The sequence below is a fragment of the Meles meles genome, chromosome 8 (assembly GCF_922984935.1).
Source record: "Meles meles chromosome 8, mMelMel3.1 paternal haplotype, whole genome shotgun sequence".
NCBI classification, from domain to species: Eukaryota; Metazoa; Chordata; class Mammalia; order Carnivora; family Mustelidae; genus Meles; species Meles meles.
In genome coordinates, this window is record NC_060073.1 from 90,367,339 (window position 1) to 90,383,919 (window position 16,581).

General features: G+C 42.1%; 1 protein-coding gene across 1 annotated transcript in view; it reads right to left on the reverse strand.

Moving 5' to 3' along the window:
* Positions 1-1,190, reverse strand: part of JAM3 (junctional adhesion molecule 3) — an 85,766-nt gene extending 84,576 nt beyond the window's left edge. Inside the window, exon 1 of the mRNA XM_046017425.1 lies at positions 1,077-1,190. Within this exon, the coding sequence (XP_045873381.1) occupies positions 1,077-1,152 (76 nt within the window). The 5' untranslated portion in view covers positions 1,153-1,190. The remainder of the gene's footprint in view (positions 1-1,076) is intronic.
* Positions 1,191-16,581: the final 15,391 nt, after the last annotated feature.

Below are 16,581 nucleotides of genomic sequence, written 5' to 3' on the forward strand. Positions count from 1 at the left end.
AGTCTGTCCACCCCCACTCCCAGTCACTTCGTACTTTAATTTGTATATTTTGGAAAACATCATGGGATGACAACAGAAACTCAAACAATAAAATGACCTAAGAACTGAAAAGGCCTGCAGATAGTGCTACGGATCTGGTTGCCTGTGGATGCCCACCACAGAAGTGTGGTAGTGCTTTATGGAAACGTGAGTTTATGACTCACTCAGAACACAGTCTTGGAACGGAGATTTGACTTGGTTCGTTGTTCTCGTGCCTGAAAATGGGTTTATAAAATCCAAGTCACACAGTTCTTGTAAGCACTAAGTGAGATAAAGATTTCGAAGTGCCCAGTATACAGTTCATTTCCACGAAATACAGTCTACTTCATTCTGCCCAACTGTCCTGGGACACACAAATCTAAGAGAATTCCGGACAGTGGAAAAGCCAAGGCTCCCAAGTTTATCAGTGTGACCTGATAATGGCCCAGATGCTATTTCAGGTTAAGGGTCTGCGGGGTCTCCTAGGCCAGGCTGGAGACAAAAGGGATACTTGATGGAGAGCTGTGCCATTTTATTTCCCCCGAAGTAAAGCTAGGTTTGCCCAATCAGTTCCTTTGTTTACAGCAAGAGAGAAATGAACAGCAGATCCCCAGAAGGCTATGACCAAGAAGACAGACAGGCCTCGGAGCCGTGCCTCGCCGGTACTTCGGGAGGCCCCTCACTATCCAATTCTGGGCAAGGCGCTCGCTCCGCAGTGTCTTCTCCTAAGTTCCGAGCCCACGCCTAAGCTGCCACCCCCTTTCCAGAGAGCTGTGCCCTCCGCCCGGGGACCGGCCCCCCGCCCGGAGAGAGCTCCCCCGGCCTCGCACCGGCCCTTCGCAGCCCCGCGCCCACCCGCCTGAGACCCCGCCCGGAGGGCCCGCATCCACCCCTTCCCGCCGGGACCCGGGTGCGCGCCGCTCCTCCGGCCGAGTCCCCCGCCTTCCCGGAGCCGGGACCGCTATTCCCGCCTGGACCGACTCCAGCCGCTCCGGGCTCGCTCAACTCCCATCCGCCCCAGATCCTCCCCTCCCAGAGACAGAAACACTCACACTCACCCTTGAAAAGCAGTAGTAGGAAGAAGTCGGGCAGGCGGGCGCAGAGCCGGACCGCGGGCCGCCGCCTCAGCGCCATGACGAGGGGAGCTGAGGGGCCGCAGGCTCGCGGCGCAGCTAGGCTTCCCCGCGCGCATGCGCCCTGCCTGCCGGGGCCCCTGCTACCCGCCCCTAGTTACCATAGCGACCTCCTGGCCCGGCACAGCCGTCACCATGGTGACAAAGGAAGCTGAAATATGGTTGCTATGGATGCAGGGATGCTCTGGACCCGCGCCCATGCGGTCTCATTCAAAGAATCTGATGGGAAGAGATAAAGAAGCTTGTTCAAGATTGGGGCAAGGTAAATTTTCCATAGCTATAAAATGAATCCGGCACTACAGATCAGAGAAGAAACAATTAAAACTTGGAAATGGGGGCGCCTGGGTGGCTCTGTGGGTTAAGCCTCTGCCTTCAGCCCAGGTCATGATCTCAGGGTCCTGGGATCAAGCCCCACATCAGGCTCTCTGCTCAGCAGGGAGCCTGCTTCCTCCTCTCTCTCTGCTCTCTCTCTGCCTACTTGTGATCTCTGTCAAATAAATAAATAAAATCTTTAAAAAAAAAAAACTTGGAAATGAAGCGTTTCCTCACAAATAAGGGTACAATCTAATTGTCTTTGAAGCATTATTGCCTGAACCTCTTTTGAAACCCTGATTCCAAATGTGATGGAAGGAAAAAGCACTGAAATCTATTTAAAATGTAAGCAAGACCAAAAAACAAAAACAAAACAAACGAACAAACAAAACCCCATAAAGCAAGACATATATTAGGTAGTACATAAAACTGATGTCTTCCTGGGGCGCCTGGGTGGCTCAGTGGATTAAGCCGCTGCCTTCAGCTCAGGTCATGATCTCAGGGCTCTAGGATCGAGCCCCGCATCGGGCTCTCTGCTCCGCGGGGAGCCTGCTTCCTCCTCTCTCTCTGCCTGCCTCTCTACGTACCTGTGATCTCTCTCTCTGTGAAATAAATAAATAAAATCTAAAAAAAAAAAAACTGATGTCCTCCTAAAATAAACATAATCCATAGTTTCTGTGTTAGATCAAAAACATGAGGATAGTTTCCTCCGCAGAAAAACAGGACAATTCTTTGCTCTGATTTCTGAATATCCGGAATATCGGAAAATGGTAAGGCTAGGAAAATGGAGCAGAATCTTATGAGGACAACTGGATAAGATGAAGGATAAAATGTACTGGAAACGGGTCCTAAGGATGCAGGAAGTTTTGTGTGTCAATACTGTTGAAAATTCTTGAAATAGCTTATATTATATCTAATATAGAAAATACACCCCTGGGGTGCCTGTGTGGCTCAGTGGGTTAAAGCTTCTGCCCTCGTCTTGGGTCATGACCCCGGGGTCCTGGGATGAGCCGCATCAGGCTTTCTGCTCCGTGGGGAGCCTGCTTCCCCTCTCCCTCTCTGCCTACTTGTCATCTCTCTCTCTGTCTGTCAAATAAATAAATTAAATTTTAAAAAAATTAAAAGAAAATACATCCCTAATGCTCCAGAAAACAATAGGGTAAAAACAGATTTCTGAGTGTAGTTATTAGTAAAACATGCCAGAATTTCCAACAGCTAATTTTTTTAAATGTTTAATTTAAGGACTTCATTTTTCATACAGTGACCCTACATATTTTTTAGCATTTTTATTTTTTGCAAAGTAGAACAGTGTGTGTGTGCTGTAGTTTCCATATATACCAAATTATGAATGCCAGGAAACATTAAATAGATTGAGGTTATTGCCAAGGATATGCTTCAACTGCCACCACTTTATGATCTTCTTTATAAATTTTTATAATTGCTCAAAACTTTGCAATTGTGAATTAATTACATTCTCAAAATCTCATAAAGACAGAATAAAATATTTAAAATAACTCAACAATTTATTATGTTTTTATCTTTCCTTTCTTATCCCTTCTTTCTATTCCAGTTCACTGCATTCCAGTCACAAGTAAGAGTATGTGAAAATTATATTATAGTGGCAGCCTTTCTCCCTTCATCAAACAGAACATTTAAAGGGGAAAATTCTTCTTAGGCCCACTGACTTTTATCCTTTTGCTTTCTCTTTTCTTTATCATTCCCTTTGGTTCCCGAATATATAGCTAGGCATATTTGCCTAAATGAAGGAAACATTTTGGTTACCTGAGAAATATGATGTTTCCTACTGTGGACAGAGTAGTTTTCAAAAACTGGTGTCTCTTTTCTCCTGTTGTATTTCCTGTGTTTGCACTGTGACATGGTTCTATTAAATGGTCTTCTCTATTAGGGAATTTTTTCAAACTTAGAACAAGACCACACAGAAAGGCTCCATGAATATTCTACATGAAAAAGAGGTTCCTATTAGAGCAAATGCAGGTACTTCATTGTAAAATGTTGATTTTCCTCCACAGATGGAGTCTGCATGTCATGGCTGGTGGTTGAGACACAATCCTGGATTGGAGCCTAACTAGTGATGCACCAGGACAGGGTAGGATGTACTTGCCTGTCAAATGATCTGCATCTCCATATGATTTAACTGTTCCCAGGAGAGCTCTGGCTCTGTTCAGAAGAGAACCAGAGTTCTGGAAACATTCAATGAGTGGGGTTGTGAAGTCTATACTTCTATCACCACATTATCCAACTGAATATGTTTATTTCTAATGTGTGATTTACTAAGGAGAGATACATTTCTTAGAAGCACTCAGGGAACTAAATACACATATGCTAATCTTATACAGAAGCATTTGCGAGACTTTTTTAAGCTAAGTGTCTGCCTTCCGCTCAGGTCATGATCTTAGGGGCCTGGTATCAAGCCCCGCATCAGGCTCCCTGCTCAGTGGGAAGCCTGCTTCTCCCTCTCCCACTCCCCCTGCTCGTCTTCCTGCTCTGTCTTTCTCTCACTGTCAAATAAATAAAATCTTTAAAAAAAAAGTAACCATTGAGATTGCATAAATATCCTGGACAGCAACAATTTTCACTCATTAATCATCTTTTTTGGTATTACTGCAAAGTATAAATCAAGTAGCAAAGAGTAGGCTTTTCCTGTGAGAGTCACCCCTGAATAGACTGGAGAGGTCCTGAAAGGAGCAATTTTACAGGAGGGGAAATAGCCCTGGAATCTGATGGACAATGATTCAAGTTCTTGGTTTTGGGAAAGTTATTTAATTTCCCTAGACCTTGGATTCCTTGTCTGTAAAATAGGGATAACAATACCCACTCAGGTGATCATTGTGAAGATCATGTGAAATAAAGGTCTGGAACATACTAGGTGCTCAGTAGATTTTATGCTCTATGCCCCTTCCCTTTCCTACTATTCTGGCTCAGATTGGGCCAAATGATACAATATACCTGGAGAGTCTTGATAATGAAAAGGATCTTCAGCCTGTATATGGGTTCAGAGAGAATGAGCAGCAAAGAGGAAGTTTTACATTACTGTGTGTTTGTTCTCTTGGTGTGATTTTATTCTTAAAAAGTAACATGAAGAGCTTCTGTCCCTTCAGTATGCCATTATACACCTGAACAATCACCTGAAGTCAACCCTCACAGCAAAAAAGAAGAAAGATCCATTGACTAAGGGAAGTCTCTGACCCTAGAGTAATTCTGTGAAATCATTCCTCTTCAGGGTTTATCAAAGATTGTTGCTCCATCTCACCTCCATTCAAGTATCTTCTTCCTTGAAATATTCCCAACTCTGTTCTCTCACATTTTCTCTCAGCTATCAGGCCTTGCTCCTTTTTTTCAAAGTACTTCTTGAATTTCATTTAAATAGGAGGATTTCCACCCCCTCCCTTGCCAATCCAAGGCAACAGTAAGAAGGAAAAGCTCCACCCCCTCTAACTAGATATGCTGCTCATGCTATATAAGGAAGTTATATATTTTATTTATAAAATAAATAATTTTTTATTCAATTTATTTGCATGGTCCTCTCCTTTGTAGTGGTTCAGTTGAGAAAGGTCATATTAATGCCAACGTTTTGGCTTAAAATGTCTTCCTAGGGAGAGAACTTTATAAGAAGCTATTTGGCAGTCCTTCACATTTCACCAAAAGGAAGCTGGTGTTCATGTGCTAGAGTGTGTTAATGTGTGTTTGGGTGTGGTATAGATAAGTATATCATACATGCCATGGGTGAAAGAAAGACTCACTCACCTCTGCTAGGGGAGGAGTTGGAGTGTCCCATCACCACTAGCCAGGATCTCTACTCACAAGTGCCCCTGAAAATGCAACACAACAACCAACACTGAATGGACAATTTCATGACCATAACCGAGGCCTGACACAGGATTTGCTATACTCTGATGCTGAAGGCTCTAAGAACTGTGAATCCCAAGTTCCCTGTTAAGGTGTCTGCCTCAGTTCCTTCTTTGAGAAAATAGAGAAGCAGGGTTTGCCTGAATGCTCCCTCCAGACACCAAGGAAAAAGTGTTAGGGACAGCCAGCAAACAACACTTCCCAGACCACCTTCAGGAAGGACACCTGTCATGAGATAAAACAAACAAGCTCTCTCTTCTACTTGACTTGATGAATATTTCCACTGCCCAGAGAGAAGATGGGAAACTTCTCCTCATCTGTGCTTCAGGACTGGGGACACAGATGAACATTAGAGGCAGGAGTAGGAGAGCTCCTAACAGTGGGCAGACAGTGTATCTACAGCTCTTCAGTCCAAGTTGTGTGCCTCTGGGATGCTCCAACTACTTTGTTTACAGATTGGAGATATTTTTATCTCAGCCTCCAATTGGAGGTAATTTTCTCTTCATACAGATTGTACCATCAAGTGTTTACTTCCTGGCAACATCAAAGAGAGACCAGGGCCTCTGCTATCTCTCTCTTGTCCTGCAGGGAATCTTACACTTTTTTCAGAGTCCCTTCCAGGGTAAATTCCCTACTGCACAGTTTGGGGAAGAGGCAAGTTCTTCCTGATGGTCTTGGGCTCAGGGTTTGGGTTGGTAACTTGTACTGTTCCTTTCTTTCCAAGGGTGGAAGGGTATTTTTTCTACTTGCCATTGCAGAATTTCTGGATAGCCTGTTCCAGGACTGGAAATAGTATTTGATTCTATTTCCCAGATCTCTAATGTGATGAGGATTATACCCCAAGCCTTTTTCCCTCCAGAGATTATTTAATACCATGTCTTTTAAGCAAGTAGAGAAAGGCTCTAGAGAGGATTCTGAAGTTTCTCTTTAATCCCATGGAATTGTATTCCAACAAAATTTAGGATTAGGAGGAGTGGATGTGTTTGGTCCTCTGTGATGACATCAAGTCTTCAAAATACTCCATAAGACAGTAGAGATTTATTGCAGTTTGGAGGCTACTCTAGCCCTACAAAGGGCAGAGGACCATCTCCTGAGAATGTCTATACTCTTCACCCTTTATACTCTGAGGTCTCGCCTTATTCCTGTCATTCCTTCCAGGCAGTATTTTGTATTCTAGCCATGCCTTGTTCTCTAGAATTGCACTGCCCAGTGTAGTCCAGGCCCAGCACTAGCAGATGCACAAGATAGACCCTGGAAGGGGTGGGAAATTCTACAAAGCATTAATATCCTCCTTGTGCACCGTCCCATAGCAATGGCCACCCCACCGCCATCAACCTAGAGCAAGCTGCATCAGTTTTCATTCAGAATGTGAAAATGATCTGTAGGCACCTGCCTGTATCTTCTGTCTCTAGACCTTTATTTTCAAAATTGTGAGTAGTATAGGGCCTGGAATATTGGTAAATGCTCAACAAGTATCCATGGAATGAATGTCAATAAGACTCCTGCATCCTACCGGGGCACCTGGGTGGCTCTGTGGGTTGAAGCCTCTGCCTTTGGCTCAGGTCATGGTCTCGGGTCCTGGGATCGAGCCCCGCATCGGGCTCTCTGCTCAGCAGAGAGCCTGCTTCCCTCCTTCTCTCTCTGCCTGCCTCTCTGCCTACTTGTGATCTCTGTCTGTCAAATAAATAAATAAAATCTTAAAAAAAAAAAGACTCCTGCATCCTACCAAACCAACAGCAGCTCATAGTGTTCTACTTAATATTCTTAAGTGGCTCCATATTATCCTCAGAATCCAGTTAAAATCCCTTCTATAACTAAAAAAGTCATAACTGAAATAAATAAGTCCTTTGGTCATGAGCAACAAGACAACATCTCATATTACAGCCTCATCAATGTTCTTGAATCTAGTTACACTGAGTCATTTGAACTTCTTATGACTCGTCATGCTCTCTTGAATTCCTGGAGTTACCCATGGGGTCCCTTTGGCCTGCATCACCTCTCCTCCTGCTAGTTCGGTTTTCTAGCTGTATCATGTCTTTGAGGAACCATTCCAAGCATTGCATCTTCGTGGGAGAATTTCTTGACCCCATTGTTCCTCCAAGATGATCAAGGTGGCCCTCCTCCCATAATACACTATGTATTCATATATTTTATACTTCATCACACCATATTCTAATGTCATATTTTCTCTGCAGTTGTTTTCAGACTTCTAGAGTTTAATAGTTTTTAACCTTCCTTCTTTTCTAACATATGCCTTTGAGACTATAATTTCGTTCTAAAAACTTCATTAGCTGCATTCCACAAAGTATGCTATATATTGTCTTCATTGTCACTCAGTTCCAAGTATTTTCTAACTTCCTATATGATTTTTACTTGGCCATTCATCATTTAGAAGTCTGCTTTATTAATTTCTCAATATCTGGGGGCTGGGGACCATGTGGCCATGACTGCCTTCTAGTTTTATTGCACTATGGCCAGAGAATAAAGTTTGTGTGAAATCAGTGCTTCCTATTCTTTAAGACTGAATTTGCAGTTTAATGAGGGCTGGTTGTTTTAAATGCTTCCTGCATGCTTAAAAAACGTATTATCTAATGGTTAGGTATAGAGCTTTAAATATATATATCCAGGGATGCTTGGGTGCCTCAATCGGTTAAACATCTGCCTTTGGTTCAGGTCGTGATCCTGGAGTCCTGGAATTGAGTCCCAGATCAAGCTCCATTTTGGGCTCCTTGCCCAACAGGAACCCTGCTTCTCCCTTTCCCTCTGCCTGCCTCTCTGCCTGCTTGTGCTCTCTCTGTCAAAAAAAAAAAAAAAAAAAAAAAAAAAATCTTAAAAAAAATAGAAAGAAAAAGAAAAACATACTTACATAAGTGTCACAATGACATATGTTACAGAATCTCCTATAAAGATTTTCAAAAGAATATCCCTCTGCTGGGACACCTAGCTGGCTCAGTCAGTGGAGCATGTGATTTTCGATCTTGGCGTCATGAGTTTGAGTTCCATGTTGGGTGTAGATTGGAAGGGAAGGAAGGAAGGAAAGAAGGAAGGAAGAAAGGAAGAGAGAAAGGTGTAGGGAGGGAAGGAAGGAAAGGAAAGAAAAAGAAAAGAGAAAGAAAAGAATATCCTCATGCTTGGAATGATTGAGAAAATCTTCCTCAATTATCTTGATAATCACCTTCCATCATTTAATTATCCATCCAGCACACATTATATTGTGTTTGTGCCTGCTACAACTTAGGAACCAGAGACAATGTGGACATAATTTCTTTCTTCATGGAGCCCACAGTTAAGTGGGGGAGACAGGAGCAAAAATAATTATGCCTTAAGGGTCTAGTAACTCACAGAAATGAGTTAATGTGGATATCTACTGCTTTACTGCATCATGCAGGGAAATTCTGAATAAAGTGTAACAGAAAAATTAAAATGCATGTTAAGCTTGAAGTAAAGAAAGAAATTCTCAAGTGATAGAAATAAGGAAGGAATTTAAAGCCAAAATAGTAAGTTTACAAACCTGAGCCATGGTGATGTGAACAGGAGGAGAAGGGAGCCCTAGAACTGGGGTAGCAGTTTAACCCATGTGTGTGAGGGCAAACAACCTAGGACCCATTGAAAGCAGGGCTGTAGAACTGAAATCCTGCTCCCTCAGGGGAAGATGGGTAGGAAAAACATCTCCATCCATCAGTTTCTGACCTAGGCCCTAGGGAAGAAAGAAAACAGTTTCCTGTGAGAAATTCAGATTTCCAAGCTTGTGTCACATTCTGGTGTGGGATGTGAATTTAACTTTATCTCTTGGGTCCCGAAGGCCAAAAATTAATGTAAAACCTTTTCTTTTTCTTTTTTTTTTTTTTTTTAAAGATTTTATTTATTTATTTGACAGAGAGAGATCACAAATAGGCAGAGAGGCAGGCAGAGAGAGAGGAGGAAGAGGAGGAAGCAGGCTCCCTGCGGAGCAGAGAGCCGGATGCGGGGCTCGATCCCAGGACCTAGAGATCATGACCTGAGCCGAAGGCAGCGGCTTAATCCACTGAGCCACCCAGGCGCCCCTCTTTTCTTTTTTTATTACCTTAGTCATGGAAGAAACCTTTGGGCCAACCAGTAGAGGCTAATGCACAACACTTCCTAGCATGTCCTGAGAACATAAAGGATCCCCACAGAATAAAATAATCTCTTAGGAAAACTTTAACAGCAAGTTTACAAGCCCCAGGAGGAAATAACTTGCCATAGGCAGAATCAGCACACATAACAAGTGGGAGAATAAGCACCTCCAAATCTTAAGACAATGAAATAATCCAAAAGAGATAATAAAATAAGTAGACTTAACAAAATTTAGAGAGATAAATGGACTAGATAACACAAAGAAATAAAAGGGTACTAGGAAAGAATAAGCAAGGACAGCACAGAGTTTCTTAAAAAAGAAAGAAAGAAAGAAATATTTATGGAAGAAAAAACTTCAGTGGTTGAATTAATAATTGATTGAAAAAAATAGTGAAATCAAAGATTGATTTTAGGAATTACCAAGGATGAGGCACAGAGAGGTAAAGACATGAAAATGTGGAAAAAGATGTTAAGGGATATGCAAAACAGAATGAAATTGTGTAGGAATGAAGTGATAACAAGGATAAGGCAGTCATTGAAGAGATAATGGCTGAGAATGTTTTAGAATTGATGAAGGTCAAAATCCCTAGTTTGAAGAATCCCTCCCAAACATAACCTCCCAGGAGAAAGAGAGATCTCATTTTGTTTAGTTACCCCTAACCACGTGTCAGAGTGAAATATTAGAACCCCAAACTAAGGAAAAATCTCAACACTAGTTATGTTGGAAAGGTAGGCTATTTAATAGGAAAAAGCAATAATGATAGTACAGGCTGGAACAAAATGGAATCATTGCTTCAAAGTGCTGTGGGAAATGGGAAATCAATCCAGAATTCTATACACAGCTCAATTATAAAACGGAGCAAATCCTTAATCACAAGGCACTCATTTGGAGCTCACAATATACCTTGCTCTATCCTGGCCACTGTCAGAAATTTATCTTTATCCTCTTCCTTGCTTTCCTTCCCCTATCCTCTTCCATTCCCCCGTTTTCCCTCCTTTTTTTAAAATTTTTTTTTAAAGATTTTATTTATTTATCTGACAGAGAGAGAGATCACAAGTAGGCAGAGAGGCAGGCAGAGAGGCAGGTAGAGAAGCAGGTAGAGAGAGAGGAGGAAGCAGGCTCCCTGCGGAGCAGAGAGCCCAATGCGGGGGCTCGATCCCAGGACCCTGAGATCATGACCCGAGCCGAAGGCAGCGGCTTAATCCACTGAGCGACCCAGGCGCCCCTCCCTCCTTTTTTTTTTTTTTTCACCTTTCCTTTCTTTTTTGTGCACATGGAATAAATCAGCCACCATCTTCCACATCCAGGCTGGACTGGGAGTAAGTTTCCCCAGATTAAGCTATTGAATAGTCCTTGTTCAGTTTCTTCCAGTTCTCTAGGATTTATTTTCCCAATTTTTTTCACAGGAATTATGTATCTCCTGTCCTCCAGGGTTTCTGTGATTATTTAAGTGAAACAGCAAACACAAAAGCATTTAGGAAGAAGGAAAGCAAATGGTACACATGCAGAGGATTAGTACTCTCTTCAAGGAGGCAGAGAAAGTTTTCCAGTCACTTTGTCCTCCCCTTCCCCTCTCAGCTGACTGGCTAATCTCATGTCAGAGCCTCTCCTATAGCCAGCATCAATGGCTGGCTCCGCCAGTGCCTGAGATGCTAGGCTGGGTTTGAAGCCTCCTCCCCCCTGAATACGGAAGGCTGACTGGTTTCCTACGCAGGGCTGAAAAGTATTAACTGTAGCAAGGAGGATTAGCCATATGTCACTTAATTCCTGTTAATCAGGATTGAGGGGAGCTTGTGCTTGTAAGTTACAGATGAGCCAGCCGCCATCCGGGGGCCCTGCTGGGCTGGTGCTCACATAGGCACAGTGGGCACTGGACAGCAGAACTCGCAGACCCCGGCTGCTGAGTCATTCCCACCTGCCCTCATTTCCTTTGCCTTCAAGGTCTCTCCTTGTCCTTTTTCTCCCCAATCACTTGTTAGATTGATTCCCTTTCCTCTCATTTATTATTATTCCTACTCTTCCACTTCTAAGTTAACATTCCTTGTTTATCTTCCTTTGTTCCTGTTTTCTCTTAAAAGAAAAAAGACTTAATCTTATGCCTTCTTTTAAAAATTCATCTGAGTAAATTTGAATATTTAATTGGTTTTATTAAACAATTCACAAATCAGGCAGCATCCCATCCAGCAAATAGAGAGATGCTCCAGGGATTTGTACAAAGTAGAGGGTTTTCACAGGAAGGAGAGTGGGGCAAGAAGTTATTAGCAAAAGAAAAGAAAGGTTTGTTCCAGGCTGGAATATCTTTTTTGTGAAGAAGGCAACAACAGGGTTTTATTGTGCGGATTACTTTACCAGTGCTAATAAGGAAATTTCAGATTGACTGTTAAAAGGTCACATTCCTGGGAGAGTTGAAACTGTAATTAAGTCTTGGTTTGCTGTTGTGAGGGCGAATGGCTCTATTTTGGGTTTGTTTCTTTCTTAATGATTGCCCTTTTTGATCAGATTCTCAGCCTGAGAGGTGTGATAAAAATTTAAGGCACTAGCGCCACTCTCAGCTACCGCTCTGTAGTTATCATGGTTTTTCACTGATCCTCTGTGTGATATTCACAGGTCAGGATGTTTTTGCTTAATCCCTGTGATCCTCTCAGATCACAATTCCAGGCTCACGATCCTTAAGTCAGTCATGCTCTTCGCTTCTCCTCCAAAATGTTCCAGTCTTGAGGAGCTCATCCGCTTGGTAGTTAGGAGCTGTGAACATGTAATTAAGGCTCTTGAGAAGATACAGCACACCAGGGAGATTATAGGCAGGATAATTCCCAATGTTTGGAGTGTACTTTGAAGCCATTGTCCCCAAAACCCACAGGAATCAAAATCAAATAAGTAAAAAACAAAACAAAACAAAAAAACTACACACACACACACACACACACACACACACACACACAAAATCAAAGAAGTCAAAGAAAGATCCTGTTAGAGGAGTTACCCCCTCAAGCAAAAAGGCTTGCTCAGTGGCATTATGTAACTGAGTTTCAACTTCCTCAGAAGTGTTGATTGAGGGGAGGCAAATGGCCATAGTACAGGTTCCAACTTGCTCAGCTAAAAGATAACCAGGGGCTACCCTATTCTCCAGAACAACTTTGGCCAGAGTTTAAGGAACTCCACTACTGCTTCAGCAGCAGGTTCTCCAATGACTTAAAGAATGAAGGAGAAGTTCCTTACCAAAGCCTCATTTACATTTATTCCTAGCCAGGGAAGGAGGGACCTGCTAAAGGAGTGAATCCTGAATCATGAAGGACTCCTGGCAGGTCTTTTCTAACTTAACAATGTAAATTCAGAAGCCTTTATCAATGCAATGTCTTGTTTGCTTTGTGAAAAGTTAGGGACATGTTTAGATTTTCTTCTAGCCTGAAATAAAAGCTTGTTCTAAATTCCAGAGTTTAAAATGGTTTAGGAGATATGAATAAAGGCATTATCTTTCCAAGCCAGTGTCAGAGTAAAGAAAAGGGAAAGGAAGGGGCCCGTGGATGGCTCAGTTGGTTAAGCGCCTGCCTTCAGCTCAGGTCATGATCTCAGGGTCCTGGGATCAAGTCCCACATTAGGCTCCTTGCTCAGAGGGGAGTCTGCTTCTCCCTCTTCCTCTGCCCCAGAACTGCTCATGCTCGTACTTTCTCTCTCAAATAAATAAATAAGCAAAATCTGAAAAAAAAAAAAGAAAGAAAAGAAAAGGGAAAGTAGAAAGGGTTTTAGGCTTAAAGTATGAAGTCTTAATGTATCATCTTTGCTGAAAGCAATTTACCCCAATGTCAACTATTTCTCTTCCTTCTCAATTTGATTCAGAGATCTCCATTGTCTGCACAGAATCAGCTGTTAGGTAGAGACTTCCTTAGCTGTGAGATGTGTACCAAAGGTTTAATACCTTCTAATTTTGCAGCAATTACAGTAGTCAATGATGTGGGAAACAAAGGCAGAAAAAAATTATTTAATTTCCTTATTACCTACAGCCCATTGACAAATTCTTGAAATAGAGTGACATTTCTCTAGGGACTTAACTGCCTCGATATTAATACTTTGCTAAAGGCAGAAGACAATCTTAGCCTGACCACCTTCCCCCCTTCCCCAGGAATCCTGTAAGTCTACTTTAACATATAAAACTTCCTTTAGAAAATTTCTTTATCTCTAAACCCCCCAAGATACTTGTTGGCAATCATCCCCCAAGCATATGGCCCTCCAGTATACATCTGAAGTGTCTCATGACTAAGGTTTATTGGATGGTAATAAATGACCTTTTCCCGACAATAGCTAACTCCCTCAAGGTCCTGGAAACCTTGCTTCCAATATTCCTCAGAGACTTGTGCTATTCCTAACCTCCCCCCACCACTTGAAAATATATAATGGGTCACTCCTCATGACCCCAGTGCAGCTCTTTCTACACATGGGTCCTGTCCCCATGCTTTAATAAAATCATCTCTTTGCAGTAAAGATGGCTCAAGAATTCTTTCTTGGCCGTCGGGTTTGAATCCTAACATTCTTTCCTACGTTAGTCAGGGGGACCTGGTGAAGTTCCGTCCAATGGGGCTTATAGGCTGACTTCTCTGATAATGTTTCCAGAAAACCCAGTCACCAGGCTCTAGATGGTGACCAATAGGATCCATTGAACTGGGATCTGGGAAGTCTTCTTTAGCCTGTTGATGACAAGCTTGAGCCTCAAGGACGTTAGAGCCTCACAGTAGCTGCCCAGACTAGCACGAGACAAGTGATCAGCAGAAGGTTGTATACAAATAGATACCGGTCTGCCAGTGACTATCTCATGTAGAGTGAGTTTGTTTCTCAGAGTGGGAACTGCACACATTTGGGAAGACCAGAGTCAACACATTAAGTCTCAGAAATCCAGTAGTTGACGCAGGTCTAAAAATTTTAAGTTTGAGCATCCTGTTAGCTCTCTCGATGGTTGCCTGATGGTTGAGAGTAATAGGGACAGTGATAAACACAGAGTATGCAAGGCTTTCATTAAGGCTTGAATGATTTTTCCAGCAAAGTTGGTGTCTTGATCACTGGAGATCATGGTAGGTATACCCCAAGTGGGAAATGCATTTTCAAACAGTTTCTTTGTCACTATGAGAGCATCGGTCTTGTGGCAGGGGAAAGCTTCAACCCACATGGAAAACACACACACACACACACACACACACACACACACAATAACAAGAACATATTGACAACCTATACTAAGTGACAGTTGAATGAAATCTCACTACAGATGTTCAAAGGATCCAGAGGGAGTTTAGAGGCCTTTGGGGACATAAATACTTTTTCCAAGATAATGGCCCTAACAGGTCAGACTGCTGGTAAACTGTTTTTTGCAATTTTGTAGATGTATCCCCACCAACGTCAATTCATAATTTCAGTTGTCTTGATTGCAAAGGTGAGGGAAAAAATGAAAAAATCAAACAATTGGATTTGACAGGGAGTCAAAAAGAACCAAGCAGCCGTCTTGGGTTTACCACAGCTCCAACTATTTGTTTAATTTATAGCTATTAGTTTAAAAAAGATTTTATTATTTATTTATTTATTTAAGAAAGAGTGAGTAAGAGAAAGCAAGAGAGCTAGTGAGGGAGGCGCAGAGGGAGAGAGACAAGTAGACTCCGCACTGTGCGGGGAGCCTGACGTGGGGCTTGATCTCATGACCCTGTGATCATCACCTGAGCTGAAATCAAGAATCAGACACTTAAAGACTGAAACCCCCCAGGAGCCCCATACAGTTATTTTTTTTTTTTTAAAGATTTTGTTTTTCAGTAACCTCTATACCCAACACAGGCCCTAACCCACAACCCCAAGATCAAGAGTTGCAAGCTCCCCCAACTGAGCCAGCCACATACCCCAACTTACAGATATTATTTACCCACCATAATTTTCTGATTCAGGAGCAGACTGTATTCATGCTGCAAGGACATCAGGATGGCAGAAAGTCTGACAACGAGGGGTAATTTTTTTTGCAGAAGCAGAATGGACTCATCCACATATGCCACGATCTTTTTTCCCTCACTCCCTTTGTGCAATATTTTGCTGGGAGAGATTTATATGCTTTGACCCTGTCTTGGATTAAAGGGTGACAGGATAGTGACAGGAGCTGGGACCCTGAGGTGGCTCAGATGGAAATTCCAAGAACCATAGGCCTGTTCATCTGGGCCATGGTTTCCGATTTACAGATTCTGTTACTGCTGCTTTTGCATGAAAGGCAGCTGAGGCATTTCCCTGATACTCAGGCTTTGTCCTTTTAATGTGAGCCTCAGTTTTGATGACAGCAATTTTAGAAGGTAAGAGAATAGCAGTAACACCATACCAAATGTCGCTCATTTTTGATTGGGGCCCCAGAGGACAAAGCACAACATTTTAAGATAATAACTAGAATTATAAGTGATAACATTATAGCAGAACATATAAAATATCTAGGAGTTTTATATAATTTGTAGAACATGTATATACCTGTACAAATACACCATAAAGAAAGCTTAGTATTACTTCTGATGGGAAAAACCTTCCCATGTAATTTAGCATAGCAAGTAAACCTAATTAGTTTAACAAACCCTTTGGAATAGTCCAGAGCCCCTCTAAAAAAAATCCAAAACTTTCTTCTGGGTAGAGTAGAACATTTGACTGCAGAACTTTCTTCTGGGTCAAAAAAAAACTTTATTTAGAATTTGATTTTGAGATATATATATATATATATATATATATATATATATATAAGTACTTGGTTACACAGAATCACAGATTTTTTGAAACTTAATACATCATTATCTATTAATAAAACTTCTTTCTTTTAAAGATTTTATTTATTTATTTGTCAGAGACAGAGAGAGAGAGAGAGCACAAGTAGGCAGAGTGGCAGGCAGAGGCAGAGAGAGAAGCAGGCTCCCCACTAAACAAGGAGCCCAATGTGGGACTCCATCCCAGGACCCTGGGATCATGACCTGACCTGAAGGCAGCCGCTTAACAGACTGAGCCATCCAGGCATCCCAACAGAACTTAGTTCTTTTCATGTTAAGACAATTCTGTTTTTCTAAGTAATGAAAGACCTATTACTTTGATAAAACACAGAATCTTTGTTGTCTAGGCAGATCACTTAAATAAAGTAAAGAAACTTTCACAATCTGT